This window comes from Simochromis diagramma, unplaced genomic scaffold, assembly GCF_900408965.1.
Source record: "Simochromis diagramma unplaced genomic scaffold, fSimDia1.1 OVJJ01000320.1, whole genome shotgun sequence".
Lineage (NCBI taxonomy): Eukaryota > Metazoa > Chordata > Actinopteri > Cichliformes > Cichlidae > Simochromis > Simochromis diagramma.
In genome coordinates this window covers 2,355,914-2,377,093 of record NW_024386773.1, presented here as the reverse complement: position 1 = coordinate 2,377,093, position 21,180 = coordinate 2,355,914, and the positions used below count along the sequence as shown (strand labels likewise).

General features: G+C 40.8%; 2 protein-coding genes across 2 annotated transcripts in view; one reads left to right on the top strand and one right to left on the bottom strand.

The window, feature by feature from the left end:
• Positions 1–1,369: 1,369 nt before the first annotated feature.
• Positions 1,370–7,098, bottom strand: LOC120714333 (kelch-like protein 10). The gene is made up of 5 exons (XM_040000499.1): positions 6,800–7,098; positions 4,141–4,630; positions 3,075–3,686; positions 2,426–2,575; positions 1,370–1,846 (listed from the first exon to the last, which is right to left on the bottom strand). Exons 1-5 carry the CDS (start codon positions 7,003–7,005, stop codon positions 1,493–1,495), a joined length of 1,812 nt encoding a protein of 603 aa, XP_039856433.1. The 5' UTR covers positions 7,006–7,098; the 3' UTR covers positions 1,370–1,492.
• Positions 7,099–13,164: 6,066 nt separating this feature from the next.
• Positions 13,165–21,180, top strand: part of il17rd (interleukin 17 receptor D) — a 33,723-nt gene continuing 25,707 nt past the window's right edge. The window contains exon 1 of the mRNA XM_040003245.1: positions 13,165–13,396. Within this exon, the coding sequence (XP_039859179.1) occupies positions 13,190–13,396 (207 nt within the window). The 5' untranslated portion in view covers positions 13,165–13,189. The remainder of the gene's footprint in view (positions 13,397–21,180) is intronic.

The window sequence follows — 21,180 nt, the reverse complement described above, 5'->3', positions numbered from 1 at the left end:
CGTACTATGGACAGTTGACCCCAGATATTTAGACTTATCCAACTTGACTACTTCTGGTCCTTGTGGCCTCACTGTTAAACCTTTCTCCCTCTCATTCATACTCATGTAGTCTGTCTTGTTTCTGCCGACTTTAATTTTTACACCTCCACTGCTCCAGGCTCTCTTCCAACCTCTCCATACTCTCAGAATGACATCTGCAAACCTCATAGTCCAGGGAGACTCCTACCTACATCTTCTGTTGACCACTGTGATCACCATTGCAAACATCAGTGGCCTCAGAGCTAGACATCACGCTACCTCAGCAGTCATCTGGACCAATCTTTCCACTCTTCATTCTCTTCATAGCTCCTCACCTCCTCACTAATCCTCTGCAATTCCCGATCCACTAACTTTCAGCCAACACGTCCTCTCCTCCCTCTCGTTTTCTTCATTTATCAGGTCCTCAGAGTACTCCTTCCATCCTCTCAACACACTCTCTTCACTTGTACATTTCCATTCTATTCTTGATTAATCCTTTCCAGCTTGATTTCACTTCCTGGCCAATCAATACAAGTTATTTCTCCTTCCTCAGTGTCCAGCCTCAGATTTCACTTACTATAAACCTTTAGAGCAGGGGTGTCACCACTTGTGTCCCACGTCACCTCTATTTGCAGCCCATATATTGAAGAGAAGAAATATAATGCAGTTTGGCCCTTGAAGTAACTTTTTTGTTAGGGAGGATTTGTTTTAGTGTTTTGATTGGCATGTTAAAATAAGTTATTTAGAAAGCAAATAATTATTTAATATAAAGGCAATATGAGCAGAGAGTACAAACATGTTGAGGGATTGGCTGTGTTAGTTCAGTGAGAGAGTTAAACAATTTTAACTAGTAGCCAAAAACTAATTTGTACACTTATGTCTGCATTTTTATTTTGTTATATGCAAACAAAATTATAGCAAAGAGGAAAGAGAGTAGCAATTTGTTTATTTGGTAGTTCAATGAAAGGCTTCAGTTAGTTAAGAGTGAGGAAAAAAAATTTTGCTCATGTTTGTATTTTTGTCTTGTTATACAATATTTGAAATATAAAACAAACAAACAAAACACTACATTTTTGGAAATATTTGTGGGTATTTTCTTGTTTGTTTCTTTTGTACTAAAGTGGCCCTCCAATGAGATGACAGTGCCAGCATTGGCCCACAGCTCATTTAAGTTTGAGACCCCTGCTTTAGAGGTAGAGGTGCATTTGCTATTTCTCTTTTTGCTGTATAACCAGCCTCCCAGTAGTCCTGCCTACTTTCTTCAGCTCCCTCACTATCCCACTTTCTCCTTATATATACTGTATGTATGTATGTATACTTATCCATGATATTAATATAAATCTGACCAAAATCATACTATAATACAATACACATAAAACATAAAAATATAGAGATAAAGTAATAATAATGAAAAAAAAAAACCCTTTTATTATTAATTAATTAAAATGCTACTATGATAACAGGCAAGCTGAAGTCAGAAGGTTCCACCTTCCTCATCCACATTAGGCAGCATTAGGGGACCACGAGGGAACAAATTCTCTGCCAAGCTGTAGAATCCATGTAGCACGCAGCAGCTCAGGCCACTGCGGGACTCCGCAATGTCCGAGGTCCTGTACCACCAACCAGCCTCCCCATCGTAGCGCTCCACAGAACACGTAGGGTGATAGCCATTATATCCTCCGACCACAAAGAGCTGGTCATTCACAACTTCAATTCCAAAGTGGCTGCGAGGGTGACGCATAAATGGCAGGACGCGCCATCTGTTGGTGATAGTGTTGTAGGCCTCAACAATACGCAGTGGGGTGTACCCATTAATGGTGCCACCAACCTGGGAGTGGGAGAGTGGCATGAGTTCATAGTTTCAGAAGAAAGAAGTACCACTGAATAAAAAAAACTATGAAATACAACTCTTTCGGACATTTTTTTCCTCACTGCAATGCTGCTAGTGGCCACTAGGAAAAATTTGTTAGTAAGTCTGAATGACTTCTCTGTATTCACGTTCTAACCTTCAGCACTTTAAATGACATAACCCCAGTGACCAGAGTCTAAATGAAGCTCCTGAGAAAGGAACATGAAGTAAAGGAAGAAGAAGACATGCAACAGACAACAAAGCACCAGGATAGTTTTTAGATTTGACAACTACCGTGGGGGGACTGTGGATGATTTATGTCATGCAATCTATGCCCTATAATGCTAAAGTCGGATTCATGGTGGTATGTTTCTTTCAGCTTGTGTAAGTGTTTGGCTATGCACAGTTCATGATTTTATGTATGCAATCTACATTAACTACTAAGCAATGCACTGGGAGCTGCGCCGAGGCTCAGTTTAAGAGAAATAACAATTATTTTAAACTGTGAATCTTGCAAAGTTACTCTAGAGTACAATAAAATTACTGTGGTACACTTACTGCATATATCTGGTTTTTGTAAGCAATAACTCCTAGGCCTCTTCGGCTGTACATCATGGGAGCAATTGTGGTCCACACGTTGGTGTCTGGATTGTAGCATTCAGCTGTAGGGAGGCTATAAGTTTGATAGAAACCCCCACAGATATAAACCTGTAGAAAGGATTAAGAGAAATTAACCTGCGGTAAAAGGAAGCATCTGAAAGGGAAAGTAGCTAATTATCCATGAAGAGCTAGTCAGAGTTTGGTAGGCAGGTTCAGGAATAAAGATATATTATCTAATAGCGGAAAACGAAATGGAATATCAACAATTACTGCATTTTTACAGGACATATAGAGAGAGGTTACAAATTCAAGGAAAAATAATTGGAAAACAGTTTAAGGGCATATGTTATCTCTTTAATAGTGGCTTTGTTTGGGTCCACCTTGGAGAGAAGTGTCAAATCAATAGAATGGTGCTCTAAATGAAAGAAAAATCTCTATTCTGATGGGAGTGGTTGTTTCTAGGATGATATTACACCATTCACTGAGCCTGAAAAGTCATTAAATTGTTCCTATAGTCTGGCTTAAAGAAACATGTTGTTAGACTGAACAATGAAGTGAAAACAACATAGTTTGGTCACTGCTTTCAGTCATGTCTCCTTGCACCTACCTTTCCATGCAGAACTGCGGCACTGGCCGCAGCTCGCTTTGCATTCATTCTTGCCACGAAGGTCCACTGGTCAGTCTCAGGCTTGTAGCACTCAACACTGCTCAGGGAAATTTGTCCGTTGAAGCCTCCCATGGCGTAAATGCATCCATTCAGCACAACAACGCTGACATAGCACCGGGCATTGTACATGGGTGTCACAAGTTGCCATGTAGAGCTGCTGAGATCAAGTCTTTGCACAGTTTTCAAGTTAGTTTCACGGTTGCAGCCACCAATTAAGTAGACAAAGCCGTCCAGCATAACAGCTCCATGGTGAGCACGATGAATGTCACAGGCCACAGTGGCCCAGCTGTTGGTTCGGTAATCATATGCCTCATAGCTGCATCGTGCAGTGGAGCGATTTTTGCCTCCAGTGACCAATAAGATGGAAGAAGGCAGACGTGGCCGGCTCAGCAAGCTACTGTAAATGAATTGTGGACGTCTGTTGAGACCACGAGCTTGAAACACCTCCACTACTTCATTGATGATGGACATGCATTCAGCATTGTTCTTTATCATGGCATTGTTCATGACGCTGTTTTGGAAGTATTCAGAGGTCATCAAGGTGAGACGTACCTGGATAAATAAAGAATGAGGGGTTAAGGCAAAGGTGTCAGGCTAATTTCTAACTAAGTCACATCCTAATGTGATCTCATAATGACCTCAATGAAAAAAAGTCACTCCTCTAAAAAAAATTTTGCTTTAAGTGTAAAAAAAAATACAAGTGCGTTGTGGAATCACACTGATTTTCACACAAAATGATCCAATTGCTGACTAAACAGATTGTAATTCAAATTAAACCACTAGTGGAGAGCAATTTAACATATGTGTTGATATGTTTTCAGATATAATATTCTGCTGTTATAACATTTGACATTTCTTTTTAACCGTAACCCCATTTTATGCTGACTTACTTTACGATCATGTGGTACAATCTGGTATTACATGAAGTCACCAGGCCAGTTATGGTGCCTGGACTACAAGTTTTATTAAGCTGACTACAGCTACAGTTGATTTGTGGTTAAGTTACCTTGGGCAGCAGCACAGAGATACTTCCTTGTCTTTGGTCAGGCATATGGTCAATCCACAAGAGGATGACTTCAAATGCTCTGTTTTCACATTTCACGTTGAGGTGATCGCTCTCAAGTACAGCGGCTAGCTGCTGCTCAGAGAAATCAAGCAGCTCCTCTGTGGTCCCGATGATTTCTTCAAAGTGATGCAGGATGTAGAAGAAGGCCTTTTCCCTCAGTTCAGGGCAGTAGTAGAAGTTCACCAACTTCCAGATGCCAATGCAGTTCTCCGGAGACAGCTGCTCCTCCAGAAAGAAGCAGCAGGCCTGAATTATCCCCGGGACCAAGAACTGGTCTGCAGCTGCTAAAATGGGCACCACGTTATCCTCTGTCAGAGGAACAGATTTGGTGTAGGCGTAATTGATGATGACGTCCATCATCTCAGATGACACGCCGGGGATGGTGTACATCCGCTTCTCCGGAATGGCCCAGGCTCCAGTGAAGAGAGTGCTGTGGGATTTAGAGGACATCAGGTTTTCAGGAAGTATATTTTATAAAATTAGTTTTGTACTAGATTATGCTTTAGTATTAAAAATAAAGCTTACATTTAAGTAAATAACATTTTCTCCAGCTGAAATATTAATGTACACATTAATGAATTAGTAACTGCAATCTAATATAATGTCTTGATGCATGCATCATCCAAGTAAGGAAATCCCAAAAAAGTTGATTCTGTTCATCTGGACGTAACATTTTCAGTGGGAGAAATATTTCATCACTCATCCAAGGGACAAATTCAGTGTAATAATAAAATGTTTATGTTTGTGCAATATGAGAACCTTCACATTAGGTACCTTAAGTATATCTGAACACAAAAACTTTTGTTTCTTTTCTTTACTCAGTGGAATTATCACTTACTTAAATATGTGAGGATGTCCTGTAGTCAGAGTAAAAGCAGATTTAGAAATGTGATGGAATTCAAGTGCCCACAGATATATTAATGGTCACTTATTGTTCTGACCAAACTCCATTTCTAGCTGGTTCTTCAATGATACACAGATTTGCAAGCCTACCAACAGGAGAAGGTGCAAAAGGTCACGACAGGTCCTGACAGTTAAAAATGTACCAATCCTGGGAACTATTAGGGTATTGCACTCTGATGCATCTGCACACAATTAACCTCCAGTGAGTGTGTCGCCACTTCCAGGGTGGTTCTTCTTGTAGGTGTGGTTACATCAAAGTGGTGCACAAATAAAAAAGGTGGCTGCACAAAAGACTTTTTACACGTATATGTGACTGTGGGGTTTTTTTGTTTTGTTTTTTGGGGGGTGTTTTAATCTCAAAGGACCCCTAGATATTCACAAATGAAAGACCGAGTTCGTTTGGTTTTAGTTTGTTTTGGGGGTTAAAAGCAAATAAACAGGAAAAAGTGCCCTTTGGCTTTGCATGAGTAAAATTTCAGGTGCTCCTTGATACATATTCAAAAAATATATATATATATATATATATATATATATATATATATATGCTTTGAATAAATACTTTTTTCTTGATAAAATGGAAATTTAATTTGGTTAAAAAGATATTACAAGGACATTTAACACTTCTATGACCATGCAAATTTTTGTAGAAGTTTTGCTGCAAGACAAAAGTTGTCTCCATCATGGTTTTAAGGTAGGCTTTTTGCAGTGCTGACTTCAAGTTTCAACATGCCATACTGTGTAATCTGTTGGACCAGGATTCTTTCCCATACCACATGTTGTAATACCACAACAAATACTCCCATTAATCGTAAGCCTTGAGGAACTTATGTTGTCACACATACCACAGTCGGTATAGTGAAGGTCAAACAACCAAGAAAGGCTGACCAAAACAAATTTCTAAATCAGGGGTCTCAACCTCGTGGCCTGCGGGCCACTTGCGGCCTACGTCGCCCCTACTTGTGGTTCGTATATTGATGTGAAGAAATATAATGCAGTTTGGCCCTTGAAGTTACTTTTTTTGTTAGGGAGGATTTGTTTGTTGTTGAGTGCAATGTTAAAATAAGTTCTTTAAAAAGCAAATCATTATTTAATATGAAGGCAATATGAGCAGAGAATAGATACATGTTGAGGGATTGGCTGTGTTAGTTCAGTGAGAGAGTTTTTGTAAAGAAAACAATCTTCACTAGCAGTTAAAAGCTAATGTGAATGCTTATGTCTGCATTTTTATTTTGTTAAACACGAACAAAACTATTGCAGAAGTCCTGCCACATGTCTGGCCAGAAAGAGAGTACCAATTTGTTTATTTGGCAGTTTAATGAAAGACTTTAGTTAATTAAGAGTGAGAGAAAAACATTTCAGTTCACGTTTTTAGGTGTTTTTTTTTTGTTACACAATATTTCAAATTTAAAAAAACAAACAAAACACTACATTTTTGGAAATATTTGTGGGTTTTTTCTTGTTTGATTTTTTGCACTACTTTTTGCACTACGAAAGCAGCCATCCAGTGAGGTGACAGTGCCCACAGCTCATTTAGGTTTGAGACCCCTCTTCTAAATAGAAAGAAGGACTTGAAAATTATGACGTAAACTGTATTTTGTATTAGTTTTCACAATCAGAGACATTATGTACCTTTGAATTTGGTTACTCACGGAGTTTCTTGCTGATACTTTTGTTCCTGCTGAGATAACCTACTCACCAAAAGTATGAGCTGCAGCTACTGAGGATGATCTTGTGGGCATCAAACATAACATTGTCCACTACGAGCACCACATCACACAGTTTTCCATCCAGATGGAATTTGTTCAGGGCTGTGCATGCCGAGTCGCTCATCTTTTTCTCCATTTCTCTTCTGTGAAAATTTAAGTCTGTGCAAGTTTTTCCCTGTTCTGTCTTCTTCGACATGTCTATTGGTAACCAGGTCAGCTTAGTAAAGTAAATCTATGAAGAGTTTTTTTTCAGTTGGAAGTGTGAGCCTGTGAGTTTTAGAATGTTACAATATGAGATCACAGAAAATCATCAAAATGTGTTACATCACTAACTAATTTACATCCATTTAAAAAATAATAATAAAAAAAAACCTAGAAGAATGATGAAGACTAACTGAAACAAAACAGTATACTTTTCAAACTAAACTACATTCCATTTAAAGTAGTAAACAGGAAAACATTTTTAAGGGAAGTAAGGGGAAAAAAACTTCAGAAAAAAACATTTTGTTTTAGTGAATTTTTACTGATACTGAGGTGTCTGTGTTGCTAGTTTAATCCTGTCTGCAGTCTCCTACATTTGACACTTTTTGCCTGTCACACAGCCAATCTTTAAAAGTAATACCTATTCTGAACTTTGAAAATCTTTTCACTCACAAATACTGACCTAACTAACAGAAATGTAAAAGAAAAATTATCTATTTTAAGTGTTAGACTAGTGCTGTTACTTCGTTTGGCCACAAGATGAAGCTGTCTCATACAATACAAGATACATATTGAGAGTCCAAGTAAGAACATACACAGCAGGGTACCACTTTTCTCTTTTTTATTTATTTGTTTTTCTTTTCCGGACTTCCTTGTCTTCTCTGCCGTCCATCCTCTTGCCTGTGGTGTCTCAGCTAGGACATAACAGGAGTGTACAGATATACACAGGCAGACAGCCATTGTTCCCCGGATTTGGAATATTTGACTGTGAAGTGCAGACCCGTCCACATACCTCGCGAGTTTACTGTTGTCATGGTAACGGCCGTGTATGTACCACCCGATGCTAATGCTAACTCGGCCATGGAGGAGCTGCACAAGACAATAAGCAATCAGCAGAATTCCCATCCAAACGCAGTGCACTTTATAGCTGGGGACTTCAACCATGCTGATTTAAGGTCAGTATTCCCCAGATTTGAACAGCATATTAAATGTGCAACGAGGGGGGAAAACACACTGGATAAAGCATACAGCAACATCCAAAAAGGTTAAAGAGCAACCCCTCTACCAGATCTAGGTTTGTCAGACCACATGTCCATGCTGCTGATCCCTGCATGCACTCCCGTTAGGAGAACAGCCCCCCCAGTCACAAAAACTGTGAAAACCTGGCCAGAAGGTGCATCACGTCAGCTGCAGGACTGTTTTGAAAACACGGACTGGAGCGTGTTCGAACATCAGGACCTTGAAGAGCACACAACATCAGTGCTCTCATATATTAACTTCTGTGTCAACAGTGTCACTGTGGACAAACGTCTCCGGGTGTATTCCAACCAGAAACCCTGGATGACTAAAGAGGTCCAGGTCCTGCTGAAGCAACGTGACGCCGCTTTTAGATCCGGTGATGGCATGCATTACACTGCAGCCAGATCTGAGTTGAAAAGAGGCAATCAGAGAAGCCAAGGCAGTGTACAAGAGAAGGATCGAAGACCACTTCAACACCAACAACTCACGACAGATATGGCAGGGAGTTCAGCACTTAACCAACTACAAACCTTGCAATACCACGTTGACTGAGGGTAACGCTGCGCTTGCGGAGGAGCTGAACCACTTCTTCGCACGCTTTGAGGTGAAGGGACCAGAGGCAGCAGCAGCAAAAACATCACGCAGCAGCAGCCCAAGCCTCATAGTGCAGGAATATGAGGTGAGGCGCACACTGAGGGCAGTGAACCCCAGGAAGGCCACCGGACCAGATGGGGTAACCGCAAGGGTCCTTAAAGAGTGTGCAGACCAGCTGGCTGGGGTCTTCACTAAGATCTTCAACACTTCACTGTCCCAGTCCTGCATCCCGCCGTGCCTAAAGTCAGCCACAGTTGTCCCATTGCCAAAGCGTACTAACATTAGCAGCCTCAACGACTACCGACCAGTTGCTCTAACACCTGTTATAATGAAGTGCTTTGAGAAACTGGTCCGACGTCACATCATGTCCTGCTTGCCACCCAACCTCGACCCGCTCCAGTTTGCATACAGAGCTAACAGATCAACTGAAGATGCCATTGCTACAACGCTCCACACCACCATCTCTCACCTGGAAGTGCAGGGCCGTTACGCCAGGCTGCTCTTTGTTGACTTTAGCTCTGCTTTCAATATGATACTCCTGGACAGACTAATAGTTAAACTGCTGGAAATTGGACTTCCTTCTACCACCTGCCGCTGGATCAGAGACTTCCTCTCAGACCGTGTACAGAGAGTTAGAGTGGGGCCTCAACACCGGCTCTCCACAAGGCTGTGTACCGAGTCCCCTACTGTACACTCTGTACACACATGACTGTGTTAGTTCCCACCCAGACAGTCATCAAGTTTGCAGATGATACCACCGTGGTGGGGCTCATCTCTGGGGGAGATGAGACGGCGTACAGAGCTGAAGTTCAGAGCTGTCAGATTGGTGTGTAGATAACAACCTGGACCTCAATACCACCAAGACAAAAGAACTGGTAGTTGATTTCAGAAGGAGGAAGTCTGAGCTGCAGCCTGTCAGCATCAACGGGGAGTGTGTGGAAAGGGTCTCCAGTTTCAAGTTTCTGGGTGTGCACATAGACACAGACCTCCAATGGAGCTCTAACACCTCTGCGGTTTTGAAGAAGGCCCAACAGCGTCTCCACTTTCTGAGAAGCCTCAGAAAAATGGACCTGAAGAAGGAGCTGCTGACCGTCTTCTACCGCTGCTCCATTGAAAGTGTGCTGACATATTGCATCGGTGTGTGGTTCTCCAGCTGCACCACAGCACACAGAAAGGCACTCCAGAGGGTCATTATGGCCCAAAAAATCATTGGAAATTCTTTTCCCTCCCTGAAGGACCTGTACAGCACTCGCTGTCTCAAGAGGGCACGCAGCATCCTACGAGACTGCACACACCCAGGACACGGGGTGTTTAAGCTGCTGCCATCTGGCAGGAGGTTCAGGCTGCTGAGGTCCCGAACAAATAGACTCAAGGACAGCTTTTACAACAGGGCAATAGCCCTGATCAATGCAAATAGCTGACCTGACTGGCTACCTCCCTGGACTTTTTTTTTTTTTTGGGGGGGGGGGGGGGGGGGTGTTAACAACGGTAAAAATAGTAATAATAATAATATTTATATTTATAACAAGGTGCAATAATAATTAATGTGCAATAATAACAGTGTGCAATACAAATACACTTATTCTTCTTTTTTATTACTAAGTTATTATACTGTGTTGTGTTGTTTGTGTTGCGTTGTGATGTGTCGTATCGTGTCGTGTTGTGTTACATGTAGTGCCGACGTAGGACAGTTTTCCAATTTCATTGTACTATTGTACTATGTATGACTGTGCAATGACAATAAAGAGTTATCTTATCTTATCTTATCATATCTTATCTTATATTTTACAGAATCTTTAAGGTTCACTTATTTTATTTACCCAGACTGTATGAAAGAGGTGTGGCACACACAGTTTTGAAGAAAGATGTGTACATATTTAAGTTGTCACACTGTCATAATAATCACACATCGCTGAACTAATAAAATGGACAGAAAGCAGTGTCAGTTAAATATGATTAGCGCCACTCTTCATATTTAATTCACACTGCTTTTAATTCGCTCCAAACCAAAGATCTCTCCTTCCCCCTGTATTATTTCTGTTTGTACATCCTTGAATCCTCTTTTTACCTCCATTCCACACATTCACCAGAGATTGAGGCAGAGGAGGCAAGACACACGCAGAGAGGAGCTGAGACAGTAGGCATTTAATGACACATCTTTGCTTTAATACATCTTCTTACGCTTATCTTTATCAGGGTCACTGGAGCCTATCCCAACTACCACACGATGAGAGACAAGGTCACCAGTCTGACGCAGGGCTAACACAGAGCATTGTTCTGTTAGAGCTCAACTGCAGCTGTATTTTATAATCTCAGCCAGACAACCATTCACATCTATCGGCAATTTAGAAGTACCAGTTAACCATGTCTTTGTCAGCAATGTCTGCATGTCCAAAGACAATGTCAGAATGTCTTTGGACTTTAGGAGGAAGCTGGAGTACCCGGGCAGGACCCACTCAAACACAGGTTAGAGTTAAGCATGTTCTCTCCATGTTAGGGGGGAAAGCTCACACAGAAAGGCCCCAGCCACATGGTGGAATTGATCTCAAGAGCTGTTTGCAATATCAGTTAAATATGAGTTGGTACAGTTTCAGACTGCATTGTTCTGTTAAAGCTCAACTACTGTCGTATTTTATAATCTCCGGTGTAAAACTAACTTTAAACCATGACATTTCTTTTTCATACAAGGCAATTTTGAATGAAATTTACAACTAGCATAAAGTGACAAGATGATGCACCTTTTTCTGTCACATACATAAACCGTTTTGGATTGCACAGTTTATCATTTGCAATGAGTGAAGCAGCTTATGAATACATAGGAATAATTGTTTGTAGAGTCCTCCACCCTCCTTGGGTTGTATTTTCCAGCTGCATGCCACACCTCTTTTGTACACTGAAGTCAATTACACTTCCACAAAGGATACACCTGTGCATCCTCAGATATACCTTCTTCTGCAGCCACCTCACTCGTCTGTCTTCGACACGCATTTCAGAATTTGAGATATCCTTCAATATGTTGTAACAAGATTGATGTCTGGGTTGCAGGCAGAAACATGGCGGACACAGAACACAAAGATGGACAAATGAGGTAAATGAGAACTGCATATTTGGTGGGAGGGACTAAGGCACAAGCAGAAAAGAAAAGGGAAAAGAATTGAGGATGTAAAATCTGATGAAGGGGGAAGTGGGGAAAGTAAGCCTGCAGTGGCATGGTTGGTATTGCTTTCATTATGTGTACATCATGGCAAGTGTGGTTCTGGAGACCCCTTACTAAAGCAGGAACAACCACACTGGTGGCTCTGAGGTTTTTGACAGGGGTTTGTATGCCACAACTATGCAAGATTCAGTCACGAAGCTTAACAGGTGTGCAAATAAAGGCTCATTTTGAAGATGGGTGTGGTTCAACCAGCTGTTAAATGAAGCAAACAGCTGTTAAAGGAAGTATATGTAGTGTGCAGGTGGGATTTATATGAGAGTCTCCTCCTATAAATCATATCTTTATCCAGTGTGTAAACAGATAATGTTCTTACCTGCAGAGGGCATTGTTTGAGTCTTTGTGTCTGCGTGTGTGAGTGTCAGGATGCCAAAATGACTTCATGCAGACACCAACTGAAGCAAGAACTACCACAAAGGTTGCTTTGAGTGCTTTGGCAGGTGTTTTTCTGTGGTCATACAGTCAAAAACGGTGCAGGTGAGATCAAACTGAACTTTGCGTATAGGTGTGGTCTGAAAACTCATCTGTGATATGGCTGGTGTCATCTCATCCCAATCCCATCTCATGGATGGGTTTTCGTTTTTTGATTGCGTTTACTTTGTTTTTTGATTGATAGCCACTCCAGACACACATGTGAATTTCTGAAAGAACCAAGAAAAAGTAAGCAAATACCGCAACCTTCCACCCTATTCAAGTCATGCATCGCTCCAACGTGTAGTTACATTCCTCAGGGCATGCATGCCAGGTTACATAGAAGGTTATAACACAGAGTTAAACTGGTGTAAGCTATGACCTAGATCTGACGCAGAAATACAATTCACATGGTAGGACATCTTGAGCACCAGCCAAGATGTCCTCACCCCACAAATTATAATTCACACAATGCAAATTTGTCTTTTTAATTATTAATGGATTTCCCAGCCTTTTACCCAATCTAAATCTGATTGTAATCTGAACCCCTCAACAACCATCTAAAAATTGGCCTGAAAGTGAAAACTGGCCAAAGAGCTTAACCCCCAAAAGTACAAAGCTCACAACCACATAAGACTAGTTGTAAGTTATGAATACCTGTTTATTTTCCAGTCTTTTAACTTAAATCTGAATCCTAAAACCAAGTTTGCAGTCTTGCCAGCCTGTGAATGTATGTCTCAAAATGAGCACTGGCTAAGATGTCCTCAATCCCCAAAGTACTAATCACACAAACACAGATCAGTACTGCAACAACATTTCCCAGCCTTTTCTTCCTAATCCAAGGGTGGAACCTAAAAACACAGGGGGGGGGATCCCTTTGAATATCACTTCAAGAAGGTGAGTAGTGGCCAAACTGTCCCAGTAGGTCCCCCACAAAGATATGCGTGCGCAGTACACGCATGCACGCGCGCTCACCTCCTCCGTCCTCTCCTCCTCGCTCTCAGAGTTGTTCAGACTTGAGGGAGGAATGGCGGCCCCTCGGAGTTTCTTCATCTCTCTCTGCGGTTTATACCTGCTTTTATATTTCCCATGTGGATCTACGACATCGGGCACCAGAAGAGCGAATCAGGATCGATGCGGGTTTAAGGTAAAGCACAGAATTAAACATTATCCCTGGTGTTCAGCGACTTTTCGTTAAAGCTGTCGCTGCGACGTCTCAAGTGTCCAAAAAGTTCCGTTTTCGGAGACGGTCGTGTTTTTATGTCACTTCTGTAGTATATGCAGTCAGGTTCTTGATGAATAAGCCGCCAGTTTAACACATTCACGTGTGAAGTTAGAGTTATGCTCGCTTTTTATTTAATTTGCTGTGTTTTTAATCTCAGGGTGCGTTACCTTTACCTGTCTGTCTGCGGGGTTCTAGCTGCAGGTCTTTTGCGTAAGGCTGCGAGCCAAACTCCGTTGGAACAAGAATTAATTTATCTTTTTCTCCTTTTATTGGAAATTTGCAGCCCCTCATAAGCAACTTCAGACAAATGTCTGAATGAGTCTGATATCATGTTTAATTCGGCATATAATAAAATAAAAATGATTTTAGTTGCTTGACACTATTATCCTTTACCTAATCTGCAGTCTGGTTGGTAGCGTAATTCAAAGAGATAGCAAGGGGGGTGTTTAAAAGTTTATAAACAAAAAAAACTTATTGATGATATTTATGTGTGGTGTTTGCCGAGTTGAACGCATATTTTTCTGCTTTTAACCAAAACGCTTTAAACATATTGTCGATATAAGTTTTGTCGCTTTGTGGCAAGTCTTAATATCCTTAATTATTATTCATCAGTGTTTGGTGTTCCCTTGTCCCGGTCGGCATTTATGTAATGCTACAAAGTGCACATCACTTGGTTAAAACTCTAACCCCAACAGCCAAAGTCGAGGCGATATTTGCAGGCCCTGTAAATTATCGTAGGTCGTAAAGCTGATTTCCTGCCTTTTGTGTAATCTTTTAAAAGCAATTGATGTGGAAAACAGGAATATGTGAGCTGACCTACCGCCTCCAAACGCTTGTCCTGCTTTTGTACTTCACGGCAGCCTTGCTTTTGGCCATGAATGAACCAGTGTTTGGTCTGTGCCAGTTCAGAATAAGTCTCTAGATTCCGTAAAGGCCAGTGTGCATGAATTTCACTGCAATGTGAAAAGAACAAGTCTCAGAGATTTTTCATTTGTGGGAATTTCTATAGTTTCTATCCTCAGGCTTGTTTTCTCCTCCTCTCTGTAATGAATTTAAACATCATAAATGTTAGTTTATTTCAAAGGTCCCAAGGACCTCATGTTTGTGTTGGGTTTTCTTTATTACTGAAAAAGGTAGATTTTTTGGCCATTAGACTTAAGCTCCTGCAGTTGATAATTCAACATTGAACGTTTGTTGTTTTTGGCCAAGTAAAATTGTATCAGCTTAGGCTGCACAATTAAATAATTAAACAACGAAATATAGAAAAATTGATAAAGGCAGGGGAGAGTTGTCAATAGTTATTTCTTTCAAATATTGATTTTTATTTTCTTTCTCTGAATCACACCAACAGGTCAGGGAGCACAGACTAAGCTAAGATTAACTGATGAGTTTCAATCATTGCCAGTTAATCTGTAAACCCATCTCAATTATTCAGTCATTTATTTTAAATTTGGCTCATTAAAGTTGCCAAGAGTGCCAAATGTGACGTCTTCAGGTTTTTTAGTGTTGACTATTATTTACACTGATCATATACTCTGGTTACTGTCATATATGACAAAAAAGATAAGCAACCTCTCACAATGGAGAAATTGAAGTTAGAATATAATTGTCAGTTTATCTTCCATAAAATAATAACTCTATTATGAAGTGTTAAGAAACTGTTTTTTGTTTCCATGTTTTTTTTTTAAGTGAAATAAAAGTTTCTCTGGTTGCATGTGTGTCCACTCTGCAGGTTTTAATTTTCCTATGTTGATAGATGAGTCCTACATGCCTTTGATACGCTCACTCTCCTTGTGTGTGTGTGTGTGTGTGTGTGTGTGTGTGTGTGTTATCCTGGTTTCCTCTTTGGCTTTGAAGTGTTTTCTACAGGAAGCTTCACACTGTTTACTCTGCTGAAACATTCCTTCCTGCAATATCCCCCCCCCCCCCCCCCCCCCCTCACCCCCCCTCCCCAGACACACAGACACACACACACACACACACACACACAGTCTGCCACCTCCCCCTCTCTTCTTCTGCTTCCTCTCCTTTCACACACACTTCAAAGGCTGCTGGATGGGGGTGTGAGGGCCTGCTATTCTACAGGTGTGAGGTTATTAGAGCTGCGTGTGTGTGTGTGTGTGTGTGTGTGTGTGTGTGTGTGTGTGTGTGTGTGTGTGTGTGTGTGTTTGACTGTGTGCTAGTTTTACGTGTCAGCATCATGCAGGAAAAGGCTCCTGATTCAGGATAGATATTAAGTGTCATTTTAATAACCTCTTGGTTTCAAACACTCAATCTTCTTCCCACAGTCCAGTGACATGGATGATGTAAGGATGCGCTTGTCCAACATTTTCCACTTCCAGTAGAATATTGATACCTTTGTGTTGTGCTAAGTTATTAAGCTATATGAAGAAGAGACTGGGAATCATTCCTTTGTTAGGGACGTGGCTGCTTTGACTGTCATGTGTCCAGGTACAGGCTGTGAATGCCAGACCTCACCTAGTGTCACTGAGCTGTATATCTACTCTGTGTTTAAGCTGTTGGTGCCTTGTAGAGTATTTTCATCAGACTAATATTCTGGCTTACTTAATGGTACAGAGCATGCAATAAGTCTGAGATTCAGTTTTTTTGAGTAAAATCTTAGTATTTCATTAATCTCTTAATTAACAGGAATCTTTGTGTCTGTTAATGGGTGCAGCTAGCTAACCCAACTTGCTAGTGCTAGCCGATGCATTGGGACTGAGGCTTTTTGATCAAATCTGGTAACTTCTGAAAGCAGAAAAGCACCAGAAAAACCCAAACTTTGAGGCGTCAAAACACAGTCTTAAGCCAATGGGTGATGTCACAATAGCTACCTAAATCTTTTATACCCAGTCTCTGGTCCTGAAACATTTGCAGATGGTACTCGTTTTTTTTTTGTTTTGTTTTTTTGTTAGGGTTATCAGACTCAGAATAAGAGTCAGCATACTTTATTAATCCCTAAGGAAATTTTGTGGGTTACAGTTGCACCATTATAAATACCAGTAACAGAAACAGACTATTTAACAATACAATATGTTAGAGATTTAAGAAATTTAGGAAATATGAACAATATATATACAAATCGCTCAATAATAAATATCACGGATTGACAGAGGTGATTATAAATCACTCGGTAAAGATATCCTGGAAAATACTCAATACCATTTTCAGTGGTATCAGTTGCTGCTTAAATAGTTGGGGTTTTTTTTGTTTTGTTTTTTTTAAGCAGGATGCTGCTGTCCTTTTTTGCTGGTAGACTTTACAGACATTAAACATTACAGATGGGCACGACTTTAAGGCTCCTTATCATTTTATTATTAGCTGCTAGCTGCTAACTTAACAGATGGCTAATGTGGCTGTCAGACTAACGGTTGCATTTACGATGTGTCTTTAATACTTTACGGACCTCCCGAAATTGCTCATGACATTTGTTCTGTGGCGTCAAGATCAACTGCTTCAGCTGCTAGTGAGGGGAGGGGCTGTGTGCCTGCCTGTCTGTAGCAATTGTGTGTGATGTTGTGCATTAATACTCCTGCAAATAAGTATCTCATCTGTTTATTAGTATCAATTAATATCAGATTTTTTTGATAAACCTACTCAACATTCCTGCTTTGAAGAGCTACATGTTGGTCAAACTCAATGAAACCTTTGTAATCCAGATGTTGGCTGCAGTGCCTCTAATGATGCTATGAAGTTTATTTAATTTAATTAGCTAATGTAGCCTGTAAGCTCCAAGCCTCTACATTTATTTTAACGGTCTTCAAATTGCTTGCTCAGATTTCTTCAACTCCCTCTGGAGCCTTGCAAGACTATTGCAGTTTTTACAAAGATGGTGTAGTATTCATCAAAACAGTTAAACAAGCTTTTATGTGTGAAAACAATTGTGTTTGTCTACATGGATAAATAGTAGGGTTGTTTTTTTTTTTTTTAATTGCAAATGTGTTAAAAGGAGGTTTGATATTAATCCTGAAACTCATGGAGGAAACCTCCTTTTTTCCCTACATCATCCAGAAACCCGGTTACTGCAGAGAAAGCTAGAATGATAGATGATTTAAGTCAATGTAAAATCTCTTTTTGTAGTGAAACACATCTGCTGAAGCCATCACATCTGTCTCAGCGGAGGAAGGAACTCATTCGGCTTCCTCCTCTCTGTATCCCTCTCTGGATTCTTCATCCTCCCGTCTCTCTACCCTGCCATCATTTTTCAAATAAGGTTTCCCCTGTGAAACCATGTCACATATCTAGGGCGTCGGTGTGGTTTTGGCATCAGGGAGCCTCAGAGGACATCATGGCTGGGTAGGCGTCGGATGGGAAACGTGTGTTTTCTGATTTCTGGCGGCTGAAACAGGCAGAAGGTGAAGCGTGAGTGCTGGAGCTCCACCTCTATCATAAAACAGCTCAGGGAAATATTTTTCATCGCTGTCCTCTGAGGCTTTCTGAGGAAAAACTGAGTTTTACAACTTGAACTTTACTTACGTATGCGCTGGAAATGTCCTAAACAGCCCTGAGCAGAAGTACGAGGTAATAAAAGGAAAGCGAGGATGCTTTAAAAACTTATGCAACGAACAGTTTTGATTTATTGAGTTAATATTTTGTTCTTAAACCTTTGGAAAACTTGCCACAGTTCTTCTGTGGATTCACGCTGCCTCAGTGTGATTCCATCTCTTCATGTCTTCATGAGTGAATGATGTTAAGCTCCAGTCTGCATGCCAAAGTCTCCCTGGTACCTCCAGTTGATCTATGTTGCGTTTTTCAGAATGTGAAAGCACTTAGGTAAAGAAAAAAGTGTATGTGTGGATGGTGAGTGCTCCAGTACAGAAGAAAAGTGCTATATAACAACTAGTTCATTTAGGATTCTAAGTATCTGCTATTCTTCTGGGTGAAGATGTTTTTTTGTTTGTTTTTTTAAAATAACCATTTCAACACATGTACTGCAAATCTTAATTTTTTTAGACACCTTAACAGAAATATAAATGATCTTCGGTGGATCTTCCGACTTCCATTGTCTAAAGTCTGTCGTGGTTTGACTAATCCTGTGAGAATGGAGCAGGTAATTGGTCAAATCACTGCAAGCTAATGGAGTCTCTACTTGGGAAGTAGTGTACTTTGAGAAGTGAGAACGTGTCGGGCGTGCACTTTCTCCTGCTGTGTGGCTACACGTGTGAAAGGGAAACATCAGACAATGTCCCGACCTGATTCCTGTGACATTGTCAGGAGCTCATGTGTAAAAATGGGCCACAGCTCTTCCTTCAGAGTCAGTTTTGTTGCAAAGAGATGGCCCCCTGACGGTGGTGGAGAATTTAATTGTGTATTTTTATGTCCTTCAAACAAAGAAGAACTTTGTAGTGAAAGGAAGATGTTGGATGTTAAAATCCTAAATGAAATTAAAATGGAGTTTTCTCAGGTAACAAATGAGCGTCACATGACCTCGTTCTATAGATTTGGACCGTCACTCACTACACATGTATAGTGTTGTCTAGGTCGTGTATTTTCAAAGGAAGTCAGGATTTGGCCTGCTCAGAGTCTCTTAAAGGACAAACTGTCACAGCAGGAGTGAAGGAGCTCCTCCTGGGTTAGGAGGAGGAGTCCTGATGAAGAGGGGTGGGAGGGGTTGGGGGACATTGAGGAGCAGTCATGCAGGAGGAGGAAGCCGCAGGTTTTGTTCTTGCGGTGGGAAATCTCTGGTTGGCTGCTCCCGAGCTCACACTCACACAGAGTTTGTATTGTTGGACCTCACTTTTGTTTCCAGCTTTTTCTTTCTGGATTTGGTGCTGAACCGAGATCATACATGATTTCATGTTCCTGTTCAGCAGTTTGTCATGTGACAACAGATGCGTGCGTTCCTGCTCTCCGTGTTTAGCCATTAATAAAACATTTTGACTGGACTGCGCTCACTGATTGGCAGTTCCAGAGTCGTTGATGATGCACGGTTTAGGTAATTTCTAAAGATGATTCACCAAAGTCAGCCTGTTTGTGAAATACTTTGTGTCTCCAATTTTCATCTAGCATGTCTGACCATCTTTATCAACAAGTACATGCTCCTCACTTTCGATGCATCCTCTCCTCTATGTTCTTTCTCTGGATGGATGCACACTTCCTCACTTAATCTATGATCCCACAGGGTTTCCTATCAAACTGCGAGCCTGTTAACTTGAAAAAGGAGCAGGTCTGCTGTTAGTAAATTTTACTAAAAGAAAAACTATAATAGAATGAGAAAATCAGCTAAAAGGTGTAAATTAATGTGGCAACAACCCCATCTTTAGGACACGGGAACGACTGACTGCATTTGTAATTAAGTGTTCTATTGGGTAAGCATTGGGGAGCAACTTGGGTTAACTGTCTTGTCCAAAGATAGTTTGACATGCAGACAAGAGAAGTTGGGGATCAAACCACCAACCTTCTGATTAGTAGATGAGCAACTCTACCCCTGAGCTATAGCCGTCTTTCCTCAGTCTTAGGCTTTTACTATCTTGTATATTTAATAAGTAGCAGAATATTTTGCTGCCTTTTCATCTTTACTGGTTAACTTATGCACTAAATGCGTGAAATGATTCAATTCAGTGCCATGTGGAGGCAACAATCTAGCTGCACTTTTAAGGTGGAACACTTTCATCCATCCTACTCACGCTGACTGAACAGAATCTATGAACAGATCTCAACATAACAGTTTTAACCGTGTTTTTACTGGCTGCCTTGTATTAAATATGCTTTAGTGGGGATTGAAATGTAACTGTACTATGCAAGAATCAGTTTCAGTTATTAAAAAAAACACTCATAGTATGTTGGATTGGTGTGTTTTATGCATTGCAAGTTGAATATCTGTTCCGTGTCTCAACAGTATCTGGTTCTTTCATCAGTATCACTCTCCCATGATTTATGAGGATGAAGTTAAACTATTTCTCAGTCCATGCTGAAACTCCCAAAGCCCTAAAAATAAATCCTTTAACTTTTCTTCTGATAGAAGAATAAAATCAAACATGACTCCATTACATCAGAAAGATTTAATCTTTTGCCACACAGTTCATGTGTCCTGACATGATTTTAAAAAACAAAGTTCACCAGGTGATCATAACAATTATAAAGTGCATAATTTTCTCTTGTGTAAAATACCAGTTTACAGGGAAGGATAGAAGGAAAGTACATTATCAGTGTTGATTAAAGGTCCCCGTCCGCCTCAAAAACAGCCTTTTTCCCCTGTGATGATGATCACAATGATGATGCAGCGATTCGTCAGAACTGACAGTCTGCATCTGCTCCAAAACGGTATTTGACACACAGTGAACAAGATCCTACAAGACCAGCACAGACTGAATCCGACTCAGGCGCTTTGTTATCAGCGGCCTTGTTGTGCCATATGGAAGTGTTTGGAGGTGTGTGTTTGTCTGTAAAAGGCAGGAAGACATTAAGAGGGCTGAGTTTTTAGCCTCGAGGCTTTTGCATGAACAAGGACCTCATCAGCTTCACACGGTCTCGCTGTTCTTTGTGTGCAATGAAATCTTCAGTGAAGTTTCAATGAAGATAAAAAGGTTCAGGTGGCTTTTTTGAAGTAGTTGCCATAAAGGAGCATTTTTTTTGGTGGGGTAGTCTCTGGAAGTTTGCAGAATTGCTAAAAAGTGGTCGTATTGTGTCTTATCTCATCTGCGTGCAGAAAACAAGTTCTTTAGAAGCAAATACTCAGAGACAGACTCAGGAGGGGAGATGAGTAA

Bases quoted from the DNA above. Each gene is read 5' to 3' on its own strand.
- LOC120714333 (XM_040000499.1), bottom strand. From the start codon at position 7,005: ATGTCGAAGAAGACAGAACAGGGAAAAACTTGCACAGACTTAAATTTT. The intron at 3,687-4,140 runs GTAACTTAACCA...TTATTTATCCAG, and splicing joins TCTCTGTGCTGCTGCCCAAG to GTACGTCTCACCTTGATGAC. The intron at 1,847-2,425 runs GTAAGTGTACCA...TCCCACTCCCAG, and splicing joins ACAAAAACCAGATATATGCA to GTTGGTGGCACCATTAATGG.